The 25,352-nt window shown below is 44.0% G+C and overlaps 1 protein-coding gene across 2 annotated transcripts; it reads left to right on the forward strand.

Moving 5' to 3' along the window:
* Positions 1-375: 375 nt before the first annotated feature.
* Positions 376-24,819, forward strand: pla2g4f.1 (phospholipase A2, group IVF, tandem duplicate 1). 2 transcript variants are annotated; one of them, XM_063875493.1, is made up of 20 exons: positions 376-733; positions 2,124-2,193; positions 3,954-4,090; positions 4,232-4,363; positions 4,541-4,581; positions 4,703-4,745; positions 5,695-5,749; positions 6,554-6,675; positions 10,037-10,132; positions 10,704-10,738; positions 11,325-11,463; positions 11,812-11,948; positions 20,103-20,325; positions 20,535-20,652; positions 20,824-20,961; positions 21,058-21,171; positions 21,433-21,615; positions 22,463-22,635; positions 22,721-22,907; positions 24,332-24,819. In XM_063875493.1, the coding sequence occupies exons 1-20, from the start codon at positions 722-724 to the stop codon at positions 24,529-24,531; spliced, it is 2,355 nt and encodes a 784-aa protein (XP_063731563.1). In that variant the 5' UTR covers positions 376-721; the 3' UTR covers positions 24,532-24,819. The 2 variants fall into 2 exon arrangements, with proteins under 2 accessions (XP_063731563.1, XP_063731564.1); XM_063875494.1 differs by lacking the exons at positions 376-733; positions 2,124-2,193 and adding an exon at positions 2,480-3,874.
* Positions 24,820-25,352: the final 533 nt, after the last annotated feature.

Genomic DNA, 25,352 nt, shown 5'->3' on the forward strand with positions numbered 1-25,352 from the left:
GTTTTGAGCTGCTGAGCGTAATATATTATAGCAGTGGTATGCATATGAGACTATTAGTGCCTACTCAGATTTTCAATCTACATTTGACTTTCTAATTATCTTCCTGTTCCACTACAATTTGCCTTTCCAATCCACTACACTCGCTCTCATCCGATTTTAGCTACAAGGCCACTAAGCAAACAATCTTCTGCTGATATTGCGGATGGAGGATTGTACATGAGGTTCCCAGGACTGTATGAATCATTGTTTCCATCTCAGCCCAGGCACGGACCAAAAGCCGGTAAAGCTGGTTTGGATACTGTATAAAAGCTCAGACTTGTTCAGCCAGTAGCTACTGAATCAGCAAATTCACTGTGACCGTTGACACAGAGATACTTCAGCAGATATTAGGCTCCTGTTAATGTGTCCTGAAACAAGAACAGACGTGCTACTGAAACTGAAGACGTTGGAGGTTTAATAGCAAGGTTTATGTGTGTGTGTGTGTGTGTGTGTGTGTGTGTGTGTGTGTGTGTGTGTGTGTGTGTGTGTGTGTGTGTGTGTGTGTGTGTGTGTGTGTGTGTGTGTGTGTGTGTGTGTGTGTGTGTGTGTGTGTGTGTGTGTGTGATTGTGTGTCTGCACTTTTGCTTCTCACAGGACTTAAACCAGGACTTTAGTTTTGCATTGGAAAAAGACGGGACGCTCTCATACTTTAATTTTGTGTGGGAGTGGCAAGGAATTCATCATGCACCGAGAGGTAAAATTATCAACTACCATACAGCACCTTGCAGCTCAAAGTGTGGATGGGTTGGAGTCTGCCAGACAGCAACAACAGCACACGTATACAAATGTATCGAAATCTAGTTTAGTTTGGTCTCTAGTCGTAATAAGTAGAGACTTTAACCTCCAGTGTTGATAAAGGAAGATCAAACTCCTCAAGAACATTTGACATAATATTCTCCAGTATAGCTTTTATATAGTGCGGGCGATAAAAACACAAAGTATTGTTTTTCACCTATTATAATACATAATGATTTATTAGTTGATTTATATTCTGTATTATTAAGCTATAACTCCAATGTAGCTAGTAAAGTCAAGTTAAAGTAAAGTCAAATCAATGTAGTGGAGTAAAAAGTAAAAACTTGATTAAAAAAATGTAGTAAAGTGAAAGTATAAAGAAGCATAACATACCTCAAAAATGTACAAGTGGTAACTCTCCAGTTCCAGGAACAAATATCTTATATAACAGATTCATTAAATATTTCCCTGAAAAACTCTTTCTGTTTGAAAGCTGTCTAACCCCTCATGGAGTAGAACATGTTAGAGCCCCGAGACTGCCATGAAACTAAATGCAGTTTGGGGAATAACTAAAGAATTATTTATACAGCTAAACTTGTTTTTATTCTTTTTATTTGTTTCTAGAAACAAAATTGGTTTCAATAACTTAGTTACAATTTTATAAATGCTTTTTTGAAAAAAATCCAGATCCATCCATGGTGATACCCACCTATGGTAATGAATTGCTTTAGCTAATCTAGTGCTTTTCTGTGATGTGCAGTTGTTCAGTGGTATTGCTCTGAAACCCTCTGCTAACTTAATGGAACCACAAGTGTTCCAGTAGCTTGTGGAGCTATTTATGCAGCTTTATATTCTGTTGACATTATGGGCAGCTAACAGTAAACTTAACAATAATAATATTAGAATTTCTGATTAACTGTATCTTTCCAAACTTTGCATTGAACAAAAACATAACATTTGGGTTTTTTTATTTTCATATCGACATTGAAACAACATCATTTAAAATGAAGGCAGCACTTTTCAAGGTTTTCTGTAACTGTCCAAGTCTGTTCACAGTTTCTGTTCCACTGTTTCTGTTACAGTCCTTACACTCTGCCAGAGCCCATACATGTTCCTGTAAGAGTTCACTTCCTGTCTGTCTTCTTCTGGTGAAAACTCTGATGTCCAGTGCTCTGTCTTTTACCCTCTTTCCTTCTCTCCCTGGATCCTCCTTAGCAACGGTCATTATTTTGCTTATCTTAGCTTAGCAGTGGTGTGTTATCGACCTCTGAATTTTCCAAATTGACATATCAGAATCAGGTATTTAACGAAGCTGTGTAATAATTGCTTGTATTGGGCTTATTCAACAGGTAGCTGTGTCCTACTGGACCTTGAATGTCACCATACTTAGGGCAGAAAAAGTTCCCTCCATGGATTACTGTAAGTACCACATTCCCATTACAGGATCTTTAGGTAAAGATGTGTGCTGTGAAGGTTTTTCTATCCATCTATCCATCTTCTCCCGCTTATCCATGGTAGGGTTGCAGGGGTAGCAGTTCCAGCAGAGAGCCCCAAACTTTCCTTTCCCTGGCCACATCAACCAGCTCTGACTGGGGGATTCCAAGGCGCTCCCAGGCCAGCGAAGAGATATAATCCCTCCACCTGGTCCTAGGTCTACCCCTCGGTCTCTTCCCAGCTGACGTGCCTGGAACACCTCCCTAGGGAGGCACCCAGGTGGGATCCTTACTAGGTGCCCGAACACCTCAACTGGCTCCTTTCAACACGAAGGAGTAATGGTTCTACTCCGAGTCCCTCCCGGATGACTGAACTTCTCACCTTATCCCTAAGGGAGATGCCAGCCACCCTGCGGAGAAAACCATTTCAGCCGCTTGTATCCGCGATCTCTTCCTTTCGGTAATGACCGATCCTTCCAAGAAGTAAGGTTCCAGAGCCGACGCTTTGCGTAGAGGTGAGCCCCACCAGATCCGACTGGTAACGCTCCACCTCCCAGACAATCTATGGCTCCTTCCCCCCCAGAGAGGTGATGTTTCACGTCCCCAAAGCTAGCTTCTGCCGCCCGGGTCTGGTCCGTCGAGACCCTCTGCTTTCACTGCCGCCCGGGTCTGGTCCGTCGAGACCCTCTGCTTTCACTGCCACCCTTCTGGCAGCGCACACAACCCCATTGCTGGATCCCGTAGGTGGTGGGCCCCGCGGGACGGAGAAGCAGAGGGGCTGTGCCCGGCCGGGCTCCGTGGCAAGCCAGGCAACCAGATGCTCGCCGACAAGTCCTCCTTCTGAGCCTGGCTCTATAAGGGGACCCCGGGCTTCCTCCGGGTCGGGTATCCTCACTTTTTATAATGGCTTTCATGAGGTCTTTTGAATCAGTTTTAGTCTGGCCCCTTGCATGAGACCAATTTGCCATGGGCGACCCTACCAGAAACACAAGGTCCCAGACAACACAGCCCCCAGGTTCTACTCCAAGTCCCTCCCGGATGACTGAACTTCTCACCTTATCCCTAAGGGAGATGCCAGCCACCCTGTGGAGAAATCCATTTCAGCTGCTTGTATCCGCGATGTCTTCCTTTCGGTAATAACCGATCCTCCCAAGAAGTAAGGTTCCAGAGCCGACGCTTTGCATAGAGGTGAGCCCCACCAGATCCAACTTGTAATGTAATGCTCCACCTCCCAGACAAACTATGGCTCCTTCCCCCCAAGAGAGGTGACGTTTCGACGTGGTCCGTCGAGACCCTCTGCTTTCACTGCCACCCTTCTGGCAGCGCACACAACCCCATTGCTGTTTCCCGTAGGTGGTGGGCCCCGCGGGACTGAGAAACAGAGGGGCTGTGCCCGGCCGGGCTCCGTGGCAAGCCCGGCAACCAGACGCTCACCGACGAGTCCTCCTTCTGGGCCTGGCTCTATAAGTGGACCCCGGGCTTCCTCCGGGCCGGGTATCCTCACTTTTTATAATGGCTTTCATGAGGTCTTTTGAATCAGTCTTAGTCTGGCCCCTTGCATGAGACCAATTTGCCATGGGCGACCACACCAGGAACACAAGGTTCCAGACAACACAGCCCCCAGGTTCATCGGGGCACACAAACCTCTCCAACACAATAAGCTGCTGGTTAGTATTTTTCATGAAACTGACACACATAGTATTTGTAATTGCATTAACAGAAATGTTTCCTGTCTCTGTGTTACAGTTTCCAAATCTGACTGCTATGTTATTCTCACTCTACCTACGGCAACGGCAAGAACCTACCGCACAGCAACTGTGTGGAACAATAACAACCCCGAGTGGAATGAAACTTTTACATTTAGGGTCCCCACCAAAGTGAAAGTGAGTCTCCTCAATACCTGACACCATCTCAGAGATCAATCCATCCTGGAAGGAACAAGTTCACCTTATCTCTCCTCACTCATGTACATGTAGCAAGCTTAAATAACCTCAACAATACAACCTCCTCTGCTGTTTCTCCAGAACATTTTGGAGTTCATGCTGTATGATGAGGATACATGGTCACCAGATGACCTGATCTCCACGCTTCAGTTTGATATCAAAAACCTCACAATAGGGCAGAAAAAGACCAAGGAATTTGTCCTACATGCTAAGGTAAAAGCAACAAGTAACACAGAAAAACCCTTCCACTGTAGCATTTTAAAACACTTAGAACTGATCTGAATTTGATCCCAAGTAGAAACGTCTGTACATCAACTTGTTGCTTATTTTAGTAGTGAGTGTGTTTACAATGGGGTTAAATGTTATTTCCATGTCCACTTTTCTTTATAGACAGAGGCCAAACTTCTAATGGAATTTGAGCTACTTCAGAGGTAACTGTATATTATATTTTCTAATCTGTCATTTCACAAAACATTTAAATGTTCACTTCTTGAGTCCTTATAAAACATTGTCTGTTTGGGTTTGAAATGAATAATGTGTGTCTTTTTATAGTGAGGATCCTCCTTCTGATTATATCACAAATGGCATCCTTCTGGTAAGACTTTTGACATGATATCAGCATTAACACCTAAATGAATACATTTAAGAACAAATCCAGAAACCAAAGTGACATCAGTACTTCATTCTCCTGAACAAATATGGAATACCAGAAGACATGCAATTTACCGGTGACAAATTAACATTGTGGCTACTTACTGTTTTCACAACTGCAGCAGATTCCACTGTAGCAACAGTCCGGTAGAACACTGGTTTTGACTAGATGAGATTCAGTCCTGGTCAGAGACAGCAATGCAGTTAGCTGTGCAGAATACAGAATAATATCCATATTATTCCCCATGCATACTTTCAGCTACAGTAACATTCAACAGGTATCAAAAAACACAATGTGTAAGACTTTTGTTTTTATACCTTTTATAATTTTTATTAAGCTTTTTCCCTTTTTTCAACTCTGCCAGTTTGACATTTCATCACTGGTGTAAAATAACGTAGTATATTTAATCAGGTACTGTACTTAAGTACAATTTTGAGATACTTGTACTTTATTTGAGTATTTATATTTTTTGCTACTTTGTACTTCTATTCCACTAAAATTCAGAGGTAAATGGTGTACTTTTACTCCACTAGTGGCGGGTCCTCCTCTTTGTGTACATGAGGCTTGTCAGGACAGATCTAGGCTAGTCTTGCGCTGTGAGTGAACCGGTGCCCAGCTCTTGTGTGTCGCTGACTGTGTGCATTGCTGACTGAAAGACAATGTCTTCTGCCTCCTTTTTCCCCTTCGCTACAATAAGTTGGATTAATGTTCATTTGTATTTAAAGACATTTCAATTTGTGGGGAAAAAATTGGTTTAAAAAAAACCTAAAAAGTTGTCCAATCAAACAAATATTTTGCAACCACCCTGCAGTGCCTCCTGTACCCCCTGTTGAAGAAATCTGCTGTATGTGATTACCCTAACCAGAGTGCCTAATCTCTGTGTGTCTTTCAGGCGGCTCCGTTCTCTGCACTGGATGTTGACGTTCAAAATCTACAAAGGCATGACTGTGAGTAGGCTACAGTAATGTTTGATCATGTTATCACTGTGCTGTTTGCCAAAAACATTCTCATCAACTGGAAGACAGATTCAGATGACATTCAGAGATATAAGACATGTATTGTTATCAAATTTAAAGGGTCATGGGCAGAACCAAACACAGCCACAAGGCGGCCCCCTTGGCCTTTGTTTTTAACATTGTTTAAAGTTCAAAACATATAAGAAAGTTAGCAGTATAGCTTAGAGGACCTGCATTTATCACCATTGGTTGTTCCTGTGAGCGGTGCGTCACTTTGAATGTGGAGGACGCAAAGTGTTGTGGGACAGCAGTACCATGCTCTCTGGTAGGATGGTCTAGTCTAGTGTATACTTGATAAAAGAGATAACAAAGGAAGAATGAGGCTCCTTTTCCATCATCTCAAACAGCTCTTATCATGGCTGCCAGTTACATTCGGGTCATTTCCCTCTGTTAAGAAACTTCCTGAGCGACAAGACTGCTTGACTTGAGCCATGGAGGCAGCAGAAAAACAGAAGAATGTATTTAAAAATAAAACCAGACAAAAACATGTACAACAAATCAGAATCTTACAGTGTTTGCCATGAATTTGAACTTGTATCCATCTATAAATCCAGTGTTAGTGAAAGTGAGCAATACAGCCTAAGTGTAGCTGTTGAATTAAAAAGTCAGGAACAGAACACAAAAATCAAGACTCCTTGGGGAAGTCATGAGCAGAAGATATCATGACTCTATATAATGAGAACTATTTTTGACTTTTCAAGCAACAGATAAATTGTTATTTATACAATGTATCAGCTTTAAGGAACAAGGTCCTGAAACTAAGAGGTGCCTATCCGGAGAATCAAACATTCAATGCAAAGGAAACCTGGAAACGTTTCTACATCAACAGAGACCTGGAGACAGAACTGGGAGTCGCAGTAAGTTTGAATTGTCATTTAATCGTCAGTTTGTTTTAAATGTTAGACATCAGTGTAAGGTGTTCCTTTTCAACCTACATTGCATACATCTTTCTAAAATTGTATGCTCTTATTTTTATTTTGGAATGTTATCCTCTGCTCCTTTATTAAGTCCATAATAAATCTTTGTGGAGTTGTGCATGTGTATCTACATGCACCTCCATGTGATTGCATGACCACATGAGCTGCGTGGCGCGGGTGTTTGTCAGGGTTGGGGAAACCGGACCCGGGAAGCAGGTAAGGGTCCAAACAAAAAGCGAGCTTTATTCAAAAGCTGTTGATGAAAACACGAAGCAAGGGGAACACAGGACATGAAAAACACTTAGCTCCAGACATGAAGGGCGACAGGAACAGGCATGACTAAGGCCAAAAGGGTGGGTGGAGGGGGTCTCGAGGTGGGATTCGGGCAGGCGGCCCGGGGGCAAGACAGAGGACAAGGAGGGTGTCTCGGGCGGATGACCTGGGGGAAAGGCAGAAGACGAGGAGGGTGTCTCAGGCGGACGGCCCACAGGCAGGGCAGAGCATGAGACAGAGCATGGACAGGGCTTGTGGCAAGGGAACTCCGGAAGCCGGAGGCCACGGCGAGGGAACTCCGGAGGCCGGAGACATGAGCGGAGACAGGGGCGGAGACAGGGGCGGAGGCAAGGGCGTAGACCATGGCGAGGGAACTCTGGAGGACGACCTGGAGGACAGTGGAATAGCTCTGGAGGGCGGCGAGACAGTTCCTGAGGACGGCCTGGAAGGTGGTGAGACAGCTCCGGAGGGCGGCCTGGAAGGCGGCGAGACAGCTCCAGAGGATGGCGAGACAGCTCCGGAGGACGGCAGAATAACTCCGGAGGGCGACGAGACAGTTCCGGAGGATGGCCTGGAAGGCGATGAGACGCCTCTGGAGGACGGGCTGTAGGACGGCGAGACACCTCTGGAGGACGGGCTGTAGGACGGCGAGACGCCTCTGGAAGACGGGCTGGAGGATGGCGAGACGCCTCTAGTGGAAAGTAAGGAGCACCTGGAGCAGGAGGCGGCATGGCCACCGAGGAGACAGGAGCACCAGTCGGCGGGACCCCCGACGGGACATGAGCTGTTGTCGGCGGGACCCCAGTTGGTACTGGCATCAGCGGGACCCCCGAAGAGGCAGGAGATGGCTTCTGCGGGAACTCGGGTGGTACTGGCGTTGATGGGGCCCCCGGTAGTACTGGCGTCAGCAGCACATGAGCTTGAGTCGGCGGGGCCCCTGACAGGCGAAGCTGGTGTCAGCCGGGCCGCCGACAGGACAGCAGGGACGGGAGTCGGCCGGGCGTCCAACAGGACAGCAGGGGCAGGAGTCGGCCGGGCGTCCAACAGGACAGCAGGGGCTGGAGTCGGCCGGGCGTCCAACAGGACAGCAGGGGCTGGAGTCGGCCGGGCGTCCAACAGGACAGGAGTGGCTGGAGTTGGCTGGGCCGCCGACAGGACAGGAGTGGCTGGAGTGGGCCGGGCTGCAGCTGGGAGCATGGCGGCGAGGGCTTGGCCTGGAAATATGGCTGCAAACTTCAGCCGGAAGCGTGGCTGCAGAAGGCTTGGTTGCTGGAGGCTTGGCTGCAGGAGGCTTGGCTGCAGGAGGCTTGGCTGCAGAAGGCTTGGCTGCAGGAGGCTTGGCTGCAGGAGGGTTGGCTGCAGGAGGCTTGGCTGCAGGAGGTTTGGCTGCAAGAGGCTTGGCTGCAGGAGGCTTGGCTGCACGAGGCTTGGCTGCAGGAAGCGTCACTGCTGTGACACGAGGTTTAAGGAAAGGGTGCAGGCTTTCTGGGGAAGTGACAAATGTCCTTAAATATTCTGACAGTGGGCTCTCTAACCATGGCTTATCTGCCAATTCCCGGCGTGCACGAAGAGGAGCTGTATCCTGAGCCTCTTTAGAACCTGCTCTCCTCCACTCTCCATAAATATTTAAAATGTGGTACGAATACTCCACAATAGCATCCTCAAAAAGTACTGCTGGATCCATATCGGGTTCAGTCATTCTGTCAGGGTTGGGGAAACAGAACCCAAGTGTAGTAAATCAAGGGGAAGCAGGTAAGGTTCCAAACAAAAAGCAAGCTTTATTCAACAGCTGTTGACGAAAACACGAAGCAAGGGGAACACAGGACATGAAAAACACTTAGCTTCAGACATGAAGGGCGACAGGAACAGGCAGGTATCTTGGACAAGATCAGGGAAGAAATGACGACGACCGAACACAGACAAAAGGGAAACAGGGACTAAATACACATGGGTAATCTCAAGACAAGAGACAGCTGGAAGGGGGAGGAGAAACACAGGGGCAACAGCAATCAGACACAGGAGGGAAACGCAGACAGGAAGTGAAGCTTAACATGAAATAAGAGGGAAAACATTACAAAATAAAACACACAACACAAAGACATGACAGACACGAAACAAGGATCATGAGAGATGTGGCTTCACTTTTCCAAGTGATCTTGCAAGCTTGTTGTGATTTATACAAAATAAGGCAAAAGGCTATTTTAACGAAATTGTGTCATCCTGGTATTTCGTATTTGATCAATAAATATTCAGTACTTACTGTATGATGATATTTTAGGAGTTTCAGAAGCTGACACTTTTGTCTTTTAAAGAAACCAGAGGTACTTTTTATGAAAACTGACTGCACAAAAATTGTAATGCATTAAAATCAATGTGGTTTCATAATCATTAACACATTCCGGACTGTTAAATTCAACTTTATTAACACTTACAATTAACACTTTTAGTTTCATGTCTTGTTACATAAGGATGGACCATATTTGTTTGGTGTTATTATGGGAGAATGACTATTCTTGTGGTACTACTACCTTATTAGGCCCATATTGAGCAGACCATAATAAGACCAAAACCCATGTACAACAACTTCCTTACTTGCAAAAAATAAGCACTAATTAGAGGGTTATCGAGGAAAAACTCTTAACTAATGGCCTATTACTTGTAGAATATTGTCATGTAAAGTAAGGCATTAATAAGTGTTTTATGATGACTAATAAAGAGCCAATATACTGCTAATATGCATTTTAATTAACAACTAGTTGATGGTGAATTGCGTACCTTAATATAAAGTGTTACCAAAAAATATTTATATTTTATATTTTTTCAGCATTTTTTCATCCTCTAACGCCATTGACGGAACTTTTAAAGGGATTAACAAACTAGTGAGGGAGGAGGGAATTAAGTAAGGAAAGTTACTCTTCACTCTTTTATTCTTCTAATACTTGATAGCAGATTTCTTCTACAAAAGCTGCCACAAGCTCATGCTAAACTCAAAGACTGTATAACATGGTTATTTTTCTCTGTGTGTCAGAGCTCTGAGGCCCCTGTACATCCAATGGAAACTTCTATACATCTCCAGCCACTACAACCTGAACACAAAGGCAAAGTGTCCCTTGTCATTGGTCAGGTAAGAACCTTCACTAGCTATAATAATAAAACATTTATTTTATAAGCGCTTTTACAGGTGCTCAAAGTCGCTTTACAGAGGTACATAAAAAACAAAGACAACAAATAAAGTAAAACTCACATTAACATTGAGCAATGTAACAACAAACAGACATTAAAAAGCCAATTTGAAGAGGTAAGTTTTTGTGAGTTTCTTGAAGGTGGTGAGGTCAGTGCAGTTTCTGATATTAAGAGCTGACATGTAGCGAATGCTAATTACGTAGCAACAAACAAAATAAACCATTCAAAATGTAAACTGAGAACTGTTGATTGATCCATTTACTGCAAAGATGTCTGTCAAATCAAATCAAATCGTGTATATGGCTTAATTTGAATGTAGTCATCCTCATAAAGATATTGCAGTATGTGTATCGCTTCACACCCTCTGGCAGTACTATTAAGCATTCTGACCGACCTGCCATCGGCCAAGTTACCCCGGTCTTTAAGATAAAAGTGAAATAACCTGAAAATAATATTGCTCTCTAGTTTACTTTATACCTGTTTTATATTAATGTCACCTTTTCCTTTTACAGGTTGAGATCGATTTGCAGTTGCATACACATGAAGGGTAAGGGACTTCTTACTTTCAGTATACATTATAACTAGAAGTATGTCCACACCCACTTGTGTTGAGCTGCGAATTCCAAAACCATGGGCAATGAGCCTCCACTCATCGGGGAAGCCTTTACTCTAATTTGGCCACATTTGATTAAAACTTTTTTTTTGCTTGCACACAATGATGAGAAATGTGAAAAGTATTTTCTTAAGATCCAATCACAAGTCTCTAAAGAGAGGGGTAGTAGTAAGTAGCAGGCCTGTCAGATTCATTAACAACAAACTGGAAAACCATTTGTTTATGAAGCTGACATTGTGCACAGTGGTATTGTCCTGTTAAAACTGGAATGGGACAAATCCGAACTTCTGAAAGTCTTTAGAACACTATTGTCTAAAATATAAATGTTAGTAAAAGGTCTGTTATTGGAACTAAGGAGCCTCGACCCAACAATAAAATATGCCCCAGACCAAAGGTATATGGACAGCTGACCTTGGCCAACATGGAGGCACAGTGCTCAGGGGTGCAGCCATAATATTTCAGTTTTGTCAATGCTATAGCTTCATGTTTTGTTACACACACTTTACCTGTAAATCCACAGAAAGCAGGACACTTTTGGAGTTCGTCTGGACTTTGACATCCCATCTCAAGAGAAAGAGTTTCTGAAGAAGAGGAAAGTTGTTGTTGCAGAGGCTTTGCAGAACTTTTTAGGCCTAGGCTCTTTACCTCAACCTGACAAGGTAGAGTGCAACTCTTTCACTTTGTTACTATTGCCTTCATGTTGTCGCTGCCTAATGTCAATTTGCAAATATAAGATACATTGAAAGTGTGCCAGGATTCCAGACAAACACAGTTACAATCACATGTCCAATCATGTGATATTCATACATGGCAGTATCATATGGATTCAATTAAGTACAGGAAATAATTTTCCACAAAGGATATTATGTAATGACTTTATTACATTAGCTAATATCAGCATGTTAATATTGCCATTTTGAGCATGTTAGTATGCAGAGGTTTGCATGTGGTTTAAAGCACCAAATACAGCCTCACTACAAGAATCACACTTTTCATTCTCTGTTCAGGTACCAACCATAGCAGTGGTGGCTTCAGGAGGGGGGGCCAGAGCAATGACGGGCATGCTGGGTAGTCTGAAAGGTCTGAAAGATACAGGAGTCCTGGACGCTGTCAGTTACATCACTGGTGTTTCTGGATCCACATGGTGAGTGAACCTGCAGTCAAATGTCCTCATGACCTTTGTCATGTTTTAACATTTGGGTGAAAATATGCTAATATCAATCTTCTCATACTTACTAAGAACAGCAAATAAAGGCAATGTCTTACATTTTTGGGATGTGCCAAATAGAAAAGATGCAATTAATACCAGGAAACAGGGCAGTGGGTCTGTGAATTAAGGGCCTTAACCGGTTATTTAGGGGATTGAACCAATGGAAGAACACACCAAGTGAGAGCCACAAAGACTTAATTTTTTCATTCAATTGGTTAGTTGGTGCATTTCCTTAAAGATCCCCAATTATGCAAAATGCACTTTTTGATGTTGTGAGCGTTCGGGCTCACACCTGGGTTCCCAATGATGGAAGGACCACTGGTACTTTGAAACAAAGTATCTTTATTTCCGAACAGCCCGTTAACAACGTTCTTGCTGGGTAGTCGCTCTCGTCCTGCGTGGGAGGTGGAGATAGTTCTCCCTCAGGACCCAGTCTCCTGCAACAGAACCCAGAACCAGGTTAGGACCATGACTTTAATCAGTGCCTGATTACCTGATCCCGATCAGCTGTCTGGCCTCCGGCTGAGCCACTCCTACCACTCCAGCAGCCGGCGCCCTAACCACACCCCGCTGCCACAGATGTCTTTTATACATAAATATGTGTCCCCAGTGTGTAAGGAGACTCACAAAGTGTCAGAGAATACAACCCTCTCTCTTTTGCTCCTTACCCAACGTCCCACCTACGTGACACGACCCAACCTATCGTCCCATATACAGACGCGAGCTGAGTCCCCTCCACAGCTCCTTTGTGTGTCTGTGTATTCAGCAGAATGTCAGCAGGAGGGACTTAGAGTTGTTGTATATATAATACATATAATGTCTCTGTTCTAGTGGTAAACACTGAGAAGTGTCTCAGAAATAATGCTTGATGTGTTTTGGAACATAATATGGGGTTTAATCACGGCAGCGTTTAGCTGAGTATCTCCGGTAGAAATGTATCTCTTCACAGAGAGCTGTGTGACGCTCCAAAGGGGCGTGGCCAGCTTCTGGTCAGCTCAAATTTAAAGCTACAGTCACAGAATCAGCACCTCAGGAACAGGGCTGAGATTGAGGGGGATGAGGCATGCTACAATGGGTGATCTGTTTGGTATTTTGAGCAGTGGCGGCTGGTGACAACATTTCTAGGGGAGGCGCATAAAACACCAACCTAAACCACCACTGTAATGTTAAAGGGAGTTGATTGTGATTCATGGACACTAGCACTACTTGAATTGTTGAATGTTGCCCTCCTTTCCTTCTGGCCTGCAAATTTCATAATGACTTTCTGATTAAAGTCAGTTATCTCTGTCACCAGATTCTTTTCCATTGACAGCATGGCCAATATATTCAACCTCTCCTGGGTCCATGGTGTTTTGCAAAAGGTTTTAATCCTTTTCAAGGTGGAGAAGCACCTCTCAGCTTCCGTGTGGTCATGGGTGTGGTAATGAGGATCTTTAGCAGAGTAACAGTCTCTGAAAAGACTTCTTCAAGATTATTCTCCATGAACAACTGGAATATGTCCATAGCACCACGACAGATTTGAATTCTTCCTTGCTATAGATGAGACTAAGCTCTGTTTCAGCTCCTTGCAGTCACATTTCAAACTTTTCATATTAGTTCCCAATAAACACATTTCATCAAAGCAAAGTAGGTAAAAAGTTGGCAAACATCCTTCCAAAAAGATTACAATAGAAATACTGTGCCTGATTTCTACACCATAAACTCACCTCTTTCCTTATCCCTAAGGGAGATGCCAGCCACCCTGTGGAGAAATCCCATTTCGACCGCTTGTATCCGCAATCTCGTTCTTTCGGTCATGACCCATCCTTCATGACCATAGGTGAGGGTAGGAACGAAAATGGCCCGGTAGACAGAGAGCTTTGCCTTCTGGCTCAGCTCTCTTTTCGTCACAACGGTGCGGTAAAAACTGCTGATCCGATTCTTCGGCCCATCTCACGCTCCATTGTTCCCTCACTCGAGAACAAGACCCAGAGATACTTGAACTCCTTCACTTGGGGTAAGGCTTCATTCCCTACCTGGAGTGGACAGTCCATCGGTTTCCTGCTGAGAACCATTGCCTCAGATTTGGAGGTGCTGATCCTCATCCCAGCCGCTGCCCACTCAGCCGCGAACAGATCCAGTGAGTACTGAATGTCACAGACCGATGAAACCATTAGGACCACATCTTCTGCAAAGAGCAGTGGTGCAAGCCCACCGAACTGCAGAACCCCCCACGACTACGCCTAGAAATCCTTTCCATGAATATCACAAACAGGATTGGTGACAAAGCGCAGCCCTGGTGGAGGCCAACCCTCACTGGAAATCGGTCTGACGTGCTACCGAGGACCCGGACACAGCTCTCGCTTTGGGAGTACAGAGATTGTATGACCCTGAGTAGAGACCCCCTCAACCCATACTCCCGCAGCACCTCCCACAGTATCTCCCTGGGAACCCGGTCATACGCTTTCTCCAAATCTACAAAGCACAGAGCGTACTCCCAGGCCCCCTCCAGGATCCTTGCGAGAGTAAAAAGCTGGTCCGTCGTTCCACGACCAGGACGAAAACCACATTGTTCCTCCTCAATCTGAGGTTCGACAATCGGCCGGACCCTCCTTTCCAGCATCTTAGAGTAAACTTTCCCGGGGAGGCTGAGTAATGTGATGCCTCTGTAATTGGCACACACCCTCTGATCCCCCTTTTTAAAAAGGGGAACCACCACCCCGGTTTGCCACTCCTTCGGTACTGTTTCCGACTTCCACGCAATGTTGATGAGACGGTCCCTCAACACCCAGAGCCTTCAGCATTTCTGGGCAGATCTCATCCACCCCCGGGGCTTTGCCACTGTGGAGCTGTTTAACTACCTCAGTGACTTCCCCCCGTGAGATTGGAGTTGATCCCCCTTTATACCCCAGCTCCCCCTCTAACATAGAGTGCGGAGTTGTCGGGTTCAGGAGTTTCAAGTGTTCCTTCCACCGCCGTAACACCCTATTAGTTGAGGTCAACAGCGTCCAATCCTTACTGTACACAGCTTGGATGGTTCCCTGCTTCCCCCTCCTGAGGTGTCGGACGGTGTTCGAGAACAACTTTGGTGCCGACCGAAAGTCCTTCTCCATGGCTTCTCCGAACTTCTCCCACACCCGCTGCTTTACGTTGGCCACGGCTGAGGCTGCTGCTCTTCGGGCCTGTTGATACCTTGCAACAACATCAGGAGTACCCTGGGATAACATATCCCGAAAGGCCTCTTTCTTCAGTCGGACGGCTTCCCTGACCACCGGTGTCCACCAGGAGGTTCGAGGGTTACCGCCCCTTGAGGCACCTAAGACCTTGAGACCACAGCTCCCCGCCGCAGCTTCGGCAATGGAGGCTTTGAACACCGCCCACTCTGGTTCAATGTCCCCAGCCTCCACAGGGATGCCTGTAAAGCTCCGCCGGAGGTGTGAGTTGAAGGCCTCCTGGACTTGGGATTCCTCCAGACGTTCCCAGTCCACCCGCACTACATGTTTGGGCTTACCAGGTCTGTCCAGAGGCTTCCCCCGCCACTCGACCCAACTCACCACCAGATGGTGATCAGTTGACAACTCCGCCCCTCTCTTCACCCGAGTGTCCAAGGCCTCAGGTCCGATGATTCGATAACAAAATCGATCATGGACCTTCTGCCTAGGGTGCCCTGGCACCACGTACACTTATGAGCATTCTTATGTTCGAACATGGTGTTTGTTATGACCAATTCATGACTAGCACAGAAGTCCAGTAACAAACCACCACTCCGGTTCAGATCAGGGGGGCCGTTCCTCCCAATCACGCCCCTCCAAGTGTCTCCATCATTGCTCACGTGTGCGTTGAAGTCTCCCAGCAAGACTAAGGAGTCCCCATCAGGAGCCCCATACAGGACTTCTTTCAGGGTCTCCAAGAAGGCCGAATACTCTGAACTGCTGTTTGGTGCATAAGCACACACAACAGTCAGAGTTTTCCCCCCCATAACCCGCAGGCGTAGGGAGGCGACCCTCTCGTCCACTGGGGTAAACTCCAACAAAGCGGCACTCAACCGGGGGCTTGTGAGTATCCCCACACCTGCTCGGCGCCTCACATCTTGGGCAACTCTGGAGAAGAATAGAGTCCAACCCCTATCAGAGCTCCTTCCCCCCCAGAGAGGTGACATTCCACATCCCCAAAGCCAGCTTCTGAAGCCCGGGTTTGGTCCGTCGAGACCCTCTGCTTTCACTGCCACCCTGCTGGCAGCGCACCCGACCCCATCGCTGTTTCCTGTAGATGGTGGGCCCGCGGGACGGGGAAGCGGAGGTGTTGCCCACGTTGCTTTTTCGGGCTGTGCCCGGCCGGGCTCCGTGACAAGCCCGGCCACCAGATGCTCGCCGACGAGTCCTCCTTCTTGGCCTGGCTCCAGAAGGGGACCACGGTCTTCCTCCGGGCCGGGTATCCTCGCTTTCAAGTGTGTTTTTCATGAGGTCTTTTGAATCAATCTTAGTCTGGCCCCTTACCTGAGACCAATTTGCCATGGGAGACCCTACCAGGAACACAAGGTTCCAGACAATACAGCCCCCAGGTTCATCGGGGCACACAAACCTCTCCACCATGATAAGGTGCTGGTTTTCGGAAAAGAAATAATAATAATAACAGGAATACAGCTACTACCTGATCTTTTGTATATCCTGTTGGAACTGCTGGATGCAGCCATGTAAAGTATATGGACCGAATCTATGTTATTCTTCTGGAGCTTGGCATAGAAGAAGTCCACATGTGGCATTATGTGGTGAAAAAGTTGCAGAAGGAACTTGAAATCCTGATCTTCCATTAGCCTAACGAAGGCTCCTGCTTCTCTGACTGTGCTGGGGTCAACGTTACCAGAGTCACGTATGCTCTCAAAACCGTGAATGAGGTCCTCTCTGTGCTCCAACACGGTATTGATTGCACGGAGTTCCATCTAACGTTGCTGGATGTTGGCAGCCTATGGACAACTATTTTAACAAGAACACCTGTCCGCTTGGGTGATCTGGAAAAAAAGCTGGCAAATCCACCAAGGTCAGAAACGAAAATTCTCACTTTGGATATGTGAGAGGTGGCTTGTTGCATTATCAGGTTGAGCTGATGTGCGTAGCAGTGGAGGTAGTGGGCATTTGGGTACTATCTTCCTCTGAACACCTGCAGTGGCACCCCTCATCACGCTGGCTCCATCATACGCCTGGCAGATGAGCTTGATTTTCTGATCCTCAGGAAGGATGGCAGAAAGACCCTCTTTTAATGCTGTAGCAATGGACTCAGCTGTAGCTGACTGCAAAGGGGATGAACTCAAAAAAAATGTCCTGCACGTTGTGTTTATCATCAATGTAGCGCAGCACAAGAACAAGTTGGCACTGTAAAGCAAAATATCGATTGTCTCATCTGCATGGATTGTTAAAAAATCACTGCTCTGGGCTTCTTTGATGATGTGTTCCCTAACAACAGACAACATACAGTCCAGTAGCTCGTTCTGCACGTTTTTTGAAGTTCCCTTAAATACAGTCGCATTCTCAAGGTGCTCTTTCAACAGTCCATCAAGGGAGGCAACAAAATCCACCAAACCACGGAATATCCCGGGATTATCGGAGCCCTCACTCTCATTATGGCCACGCAAAGCCAACTCAAATGATCCACAAAATTTCACAGTTTATTATTCGGGACAGGATGTGTCGATTTTTTGTCTCCTCTTGGTTGTGCCTTCTAACACCGATCCTGTAGCCTTCATCTAGCTGTTCAGCAATGCTAAGCCTGCCCAAAAAGTTTAGCCTCATACTGTTGTCTAGATGACTGCGGCTACTTTCGTGGCCGTTTGCATTTTTCTGTAAATTGTTTTAAATCTTGTACCCCCGTCGTTGTCCACAACGCTTCGGTGCCGACACTTTGAAACAACAAGCAGGGAAAGCAATAGAAGGCATTGCTAACAGCATATCCAGCTAACAGCTCCGTTTATCGTAGCAAGAGCGTGAAAGCCCCAGTTGTAAACCTGTCTTTGATCAATTGCCTGCTGATGAATTTTTAAATCCTGTCCAAACTCCTTTATTCTCTTTTTTTTAATCATTGGGGGTAGGTTAAAATAACTACATTTAGTACCATAATATATACAATTGAGTAATTATAATTAAACTCCTAAGTTAATGCAATAGTAGTAAAAATCACAACAAAAAAAAATGTTTAGATATAATTTAAAAGATAGGTAGATGTAACTGAAAAGGAGACTATTATTTAACAAAACAAATCTTTTAAATTTACTCAAATTTACTCAATATTTTATAACTACATTTAATTAAAACTGGACTATTAATTATCAAAATATATGCTTTACATTTTCATTTTTTTAAACGGTATTTACCCTTTACTCCAGGAATGTTTACCTGAGGTCAATAAATCTAATAAAACAAAATGACAAACATAAAGCAATTGTAAACATTGACATTTTTATTACACATTTATTTGACCAGTATAAATCATGACATTAAGTCACATTGACTAAAGAAATCTTCGTCGACCATACCACCAATATAATCGACTAATAGACTGAGAAGGGGCAGCCCTTGTAACAATGTCCAAGCTATAAAAACGATGAGCTGAATTGAGCTCTGCATATTACTAAGTGGTCTTTTAAACACGGCTAAAGTGCAACAAGAACAATGGGCCCTTAAATCACCACAATTGCCAGTCAGCAGAGAAAGTTTGGCATTAATGTAATCTCAATCCGGGCCGGGTATCCTCACTTTCACGTTTGTTTTTCATGAGGTCTTTTAAACCAATCTTTGTATGGACCCTTACCTGAGATCAATTTGCCATGGGAGACCCTACTAGGAACACAAGGTTCCAGACTACACAGCCCCCAGGTTCATTGGGGCACACAAACCTCTCCACCACGATAAGGTGCTGGTTGTTGGACAGGCCCTATAATATATTGTTCAAATATAGCATATAGGAGACTTTTAACTTCTATAAAAAATCTTGCATGAAGAGAAACAGGTAGGCCTTCTAATTTGGATAAAATGGGAAATTCAACATATTATTGGACTGTCACTATCATTGAGAGCTGAGAGCTGAGATGTTGAGCCTGCATAAAAGATTTAAAATGCCTAAAATGCAACAACTCTCCAACTTCAAATATGTCACTCAATCACAATAACTCGGACGGCATATAATACCTGCACTTTTGCACAAACACTTTTACCTGTATCAATCAATCAATGTAAATATATTTAACAATCCGGATGCAAAATGTATATATGTTCATTGAAGTCCTTAATTCCGTTTTTTGTCTTAACAGATACCTACCTGTAGGCCTACATCATTTTATTTGTTTTATTATCCTGTGAACCACACTGTCCTGTTTTTCATTCTTATTCTGTTCCTGCTTTAACTACTGAATTTTCCCACAGGGATTAATAAAGGTACATCTTATCTTATGTGGCTAATGGTATGCTAATATTGTGCAGGGGCAATTACAAACTGGAGTGGATTACTGCTTGTTCACCGGCGTTTCGCCTGGCGTTGCTAACGGACGCTTGACAGTAGACATTCACTGTCTTAATGACAAAAATAATATCCCTTGATGCATATATCCCCATAATGTACATTCCTTCTGGTGACAATGTTTGTCCCCGTAGCTCCATAGATTAAGTGAAGTTTACTCATATAACATGGACGATGCCACCGAAGCCAGTCAGACTAATCAGTAACACGATTTGGATCCAAATAAAACTTGAAATACTTTTTGAGTGTTTAATGGAAGTATTGTCAGAAGATATATAACACTTCATGTCAATGAACATTAATCAGAAAGATGTCTGATATTAATGTTCACCATAAATACTGTGTGTCCTAGTTGCTACGACAATAATAGCAACCAGGTTATCATTTGAGCAGGTTGTAAATATATGGCATGTTATAATGGCAAGTTGTAAATAATGTCACACATACGCCTGGTTAGTGCTGCCCAACATTTATATATATTTATAAATATATGTGTTGCGTTCTAGCCACTTAGCAATCTATGGTTAAATAGTTTGCCTGGTTATATGAGTTGCTTTTCAATTATTGAAACCCTTTAAACATGATTATCTCCCATCTGAACAGGGCCATGTCTACTCTGTATCAGGAAGATAACTGGTCACAGGAAGATATGGACAGTATCATCTCAGCATCAAAAGAACAAATGACCAAGAGTGTCCTGAGTGCCTTCAGTTATGAGAAACTGCAATATTACAGCGAAGAAACCGCTCAGAAAGAGCAAGAGGGTCACCACGTGTCACTCATTGACGAAGCGGGCCTGATCCTTGAGCATCTTGTCTTTGGGAAGGTGAGTAGCTGAACTTATCCTGTTATAACCTTAAACTATATATGACTTTTAAAGCTTCAAATTTAAATGACTTTTTGCACCCTCATTTTAAGTTTTCTTTTACCAGCCGTGTTTGTCACAGTTTTAATGCTTTCTCAGCAGCTGGTCTGCAACTGGATTGATTCCAACGTGAGGTGGTATTTAGTGATGACATGTGATTGGAATTGCAGAAAATCGACAGTACCCTGTCTGAGCAGCAGAGAGCAGTGAACGAAGGCCAAAACCCTTTACCCATATACAACGCGGTCAACATGAAGGATTGCAACAGGGGTTGTGAACCTGAAGCTGGTAAATATCCAAGATATTTTTAATTTGAATAACTGTAACAGTTATAAACTGACCAGGCTGATGACATATGACAAGCACATATACACCTCTCACAGAAGCGTGGAAACACATAATGAAAATTGTGAAAAATATTCATTTGTCTGCTACTAATATACTACATCTTGTTGACAGAGTGGTGTGAGTTCACTCCCTACGAGGTAGGCATCCCGAAGTATGGGGCGTTTGTCCCAAGTGAGGACTTCGGGAGTCAATACTTCCTGGGTCGTATCATAAAAAAAATCCCAGAAGTCCGCATTCCTTATCTATTAGGTAAAACCACTGTTTCTGTGGCAATGCACAGTACTACAATACCAAGTTGGTATTTATTTCAGATTAGTCCAACCCTCCGGTTTATTTTCATTCCAGGGATATGGAGCAGTGCCTTTTCGCTCAGCCTTCACAAACTATGGTTGCTTGCTACTGGGACTACGCAATCTAGCAACAGCTTGGAGGAACCAGATTATGGTGACATAGCTACAGGTACTTAATTTCATAGTGCACCAATACACATAATAAGACATTTTACAGTGAAGAAAAAGGCTAGTCTTTCTAAGATTATCTTGTAATCTTAAACATCCACTTAAAACTTTATAAATAGCAGTGAATAATAAATGTTGATTGGCCCATTTAAAAAAAAGATGTTGGTGCGATACAACCATGGTCCTACAGGGACACTAATGCTTTACCACAAATTACAAAATAAAATGTATGTATTACTGAGATTTTCTGTTCTTTTAACAGACAATGGAACTGCACCATCAACACACAATAAACATGCAACACTCAATCCCATCACAGATATGGTCAGGAATCTGAGTGGGTACCTCTCAAGCCGTCCAGTCATCGCTGAAATTTACAATTTCATGTGTGGTCTCTTCCTGCACTGGGAGTACAACACACACAGCAACTTTTTAGCCTGGAAAGGTAGATTCTGAAATCTGTTGGCTACACTTTCAGAAAAATGTTACACAATTAAGAAAATACAAAAATGTTGAACTATACTGAGCCTCTCGCTGCTATGCATTTTGGGTAAGTACATGTAGCATTCCAGGGATACCCAGTTTAAGTGATCACATGTTACCCTTCGTTATTCAACCTGAATATATGGGGGGGTGGGGTTTAAGCACTTGAAGCACTGGTGCATCATGTTTTTCCAGTTTTGACATAAAGAAGCCAATCCCAGTACTGGGTGGGTCTCCTGCTTGGAGGAAAACTCTATCCTCTCTTTGCTGCCATCCGTCTTTTTCTCTAATCAATGACCTCCCAGTTAGATGTGGCGATATCGCACTTTGGGATGTTGATACCAGTGTTTTTTTAGCTATTTTTCTGACCTCCAGTTGCCATTAAATAAATACAATAATAAAATAGCTGTGATACATGTGATTTGACCTGTTGGCCTCCCATCCTCCCCCACCTGCTCAAATTTACTTCCATCCCAATGTGTGGCCCTATCAGAATATAATTGCTTTTGGATTCAACTGATTGAATCAGCTGTTGAACTGTTCTGCTCTTAACGGTAAAATTAGCAGGATTCTGGCAGCATGACTACAACATCAAACTAGTTACATGCTTCGATTCAATATGCTTAATATTGTATTTTCCCCAAAACAGTGTGAAACACACTTCAGTTCAGACAACTCAAATGTGCCACGGATGTTTCAGTTCAGCGGCTGGGGCGTAGCATTCCTGCACACACAAGTTCAGCACAGATGACACCATGTGCAAGCCAGTCATTTATGTGTTACTACATCCTTCTCTGTGTTCTGTCCAGACACACATCCAGATGCCTTCCCAAACCAACTGACACCCAGTGACTCCACCCTGCGCCTGGTCGATTCTGGTTTGGACATCAACATCGGCTGTGTGCCTGTACTGCGACCAGAGAGAGACGTGGATGTCATCATATGTCTGAGTTACTCATGGGACCCAGAAAATATTTTACAGGTACACAGAAGGAGAGACAGAATGTTTCCTGAATTAAATCCCTCAATATCAAATCATCAATTTATAACTATGTTTAATCCATCAGGTCCTAAAGGCGACAGCTGCTTACTGTGAGAACCACAACATCCCCTTTCCAAATGCTGATTATGCCAGTCTGGACAAGGAGCCTCAGCAGGAGGTCTACATCATCGAGGACAAGGAGAATCCCAAGGCCCCGATAGTGGTCCATTTCCCACTCGTCAATGTCACATTCAAAGACTTCAAACTACCAGGTATGCTCTTTTAAGTTGATGAATTCCCCAGCAACAATGTTGATGTTTACTTTATTTCATTATTTATTTTAACTTATGCTTTATATCTGGAATCAATTGCAATGAACAGAAGGAAAGTCTCTTGAAGCTATTCAAGTTGAAAGGTCATGTGAGGATGTTTTTAAAGTGTGAGTGATACTGGCAGACCTCCAATGCTCATACTGGAATAACACAAAGAGCAATGTATTTATAGGTGACACACCTTTCTGACAGGATATAATGTGAGAGTGGAATGACCAGATCCCTGGTTGTTGTGGTTCATGATCGGCACCTTAACCCCCAGCTTATTTATGACCAATTGGCGTATATCAGCTAATTGTTTTGTACACATTAACCAGACACAGAGTAATAACACTGCCAGGTAATATACATCAGATTTATCAGAGCTTTTGCACTGTATTCTGATTCCCAATCAGAGGGCGTGGCAAGTCTAGTCCTTAATGCACATGAGGGTCATGACGGATGTTGCTCGGGTCCTCGTTAGAGAACCAGGGCAACCCAATGCCAAATGGGCTACTGGAACAATACCAGGGCAGAAAAAATGGAACTACTGGCATGCTACTAGACAAGAAAGCCCTGGAGCAAGATGGGGAGGATGTGGGGCCAGTGGATCATAGTGTACACAAACATCTGTGGTCATGTGGACAAAATGGATGTCACCTCCAAAGGTGGCTGAGAAGAAAGAAGCTATGATCCTGTGGAACTTCCAGATCCAGACTAATAGAATGGTGATGATGAAACAGCAGAAGAAGGCCGATAGACGTAGCGATCCCAAGTTACAGCACCATCAGGAAGAAGGAACACATGGAGCATGGGAAATACGAAGGGCTCTGAGAGGAGCTAGAGAAGTTGTGGAAGGTCAACAGAGGTTCAGTGGTGATTGGAGCATCCATGGCAGAAACACCCAAAGTGATACTGTGGCTCAGTAAAGGAACAACATCGGAGATCTCTGTCCAGAAGATTGCAGTCCTAGGAACAGATAAGATACTAGTATACTGAAAAAAACCTGAAGCGTTGACTTTAATTAAATGTATTATGTCAACACATTTCAAATAACTGTGTTTGGTTGGTTAAAATCAATAATATTAAGTTGAAATAACATAACTCAAAACACTTCATCTTAATATTATTTTTCATTTCAATTAACCTGATACAGTTATGTGAACTTTGTTGACATAATACATTTAATTAAAGTCAATGTTTCAGTTTTTTCAGTGTAGAGGACTTGAAGGAAGGAAGTACAACTGACCGACCAGAATGGGCCAGTGGAGACATTTATTTTTACATATGTCTTTAATCATTGAATGATTAGGAACAATAGCTTTATTTGAGTTGTGTATTGTGTGAAACGTGATTAAACTAACCATCATCATTTGACTTTACAGGTGTGAAGCGTGAGACTGAGGAAGAATTTAAAGCTGGGGAGGTGGATGTGAGGAGCATCAGTTCTCCATACACAACCCAGAACATGACCTACTCAAAAGAGGATTTTGAGGCTCTGGTGGAGCTGACCGCGTATAACATATCAAACAACAAGGAGAGCATCCGTGAAGCCTTGAACAGGGCCCTGGAGAAGAAGAATTAAAAGATGAGCTATAACGGCCTCCTGCTACAGCAACTTCCCTACTTTGGCTGTGATTTACTTCTGCTTGTTGCCACTCCTATATTAAAGCTGAAATATAGCTAGTGTACTTAGTTTTTAGGGCCTCAATTGTATATTCGATTAGCAACAAACTAAAATCCTACAGTTGCAACGGTCTCACAGGGTTGGTTTTGGTGAATATGGCTCGTGTGCTATTTGGCCTTTAGTGCTTTATCAAACACATCACAAAGTTTGACATAAAACTAATAAAAAAGTGAATCTATGAATATATTTTCCTTCATGTGCTTCATTTATCGCACAAACACAGGCAAGACACACACACACACACACACACACACACACACACACACACACACACACACACACACACACACACACACACACACACACACACACACATACACGCATACACACACACACAGACATGATCAAATCACCAGCGTTATCATCCCTATTTCCCTCGTCATTTTTACACAGGGCCTCAGAGTCAGTCTTCACTGAGCTGAACGCTGCATTGTAACATGACCCCGATCTGAAGATGATCTCTGAACCCGTTTAATGTCTGGTTAGCAATAAATGTGCTCAAGATACACAGTAAAATTGAGAGGAAATGGGATTTTTTGACTTGGTTTATTACGCCTTCGCTGCTGCTATGACTGTGGCATCCAGTCTGTTAACACAGTCAAAGCAAACTGCAGTAACAACTGTTGCTATGCCTCGACACATTCAATGCCTACTGTAAGACTGCTCTTTGTCCTGTTGTTGGATTTGATTATTTCTGTGCAAAAACAGCCACATTGCAT

Source organism: Eleginops maclovinus, chromosome 22 (genome assembly GCF_036324505.1).
Source record: "Eleginops maclovinus isolate JMC-PN-2008 ecotype Puerto Natales chromosome 22, JC_Emac_rtc_rv5, whole genome shotgun sequence".
Classification (NCBI taxonomy): Eukaryota; Metazoa; Chordata; class Actinopteri; order Perciformes; family Eleginopidae; genus Eleginops; species Eleginops maclovinus.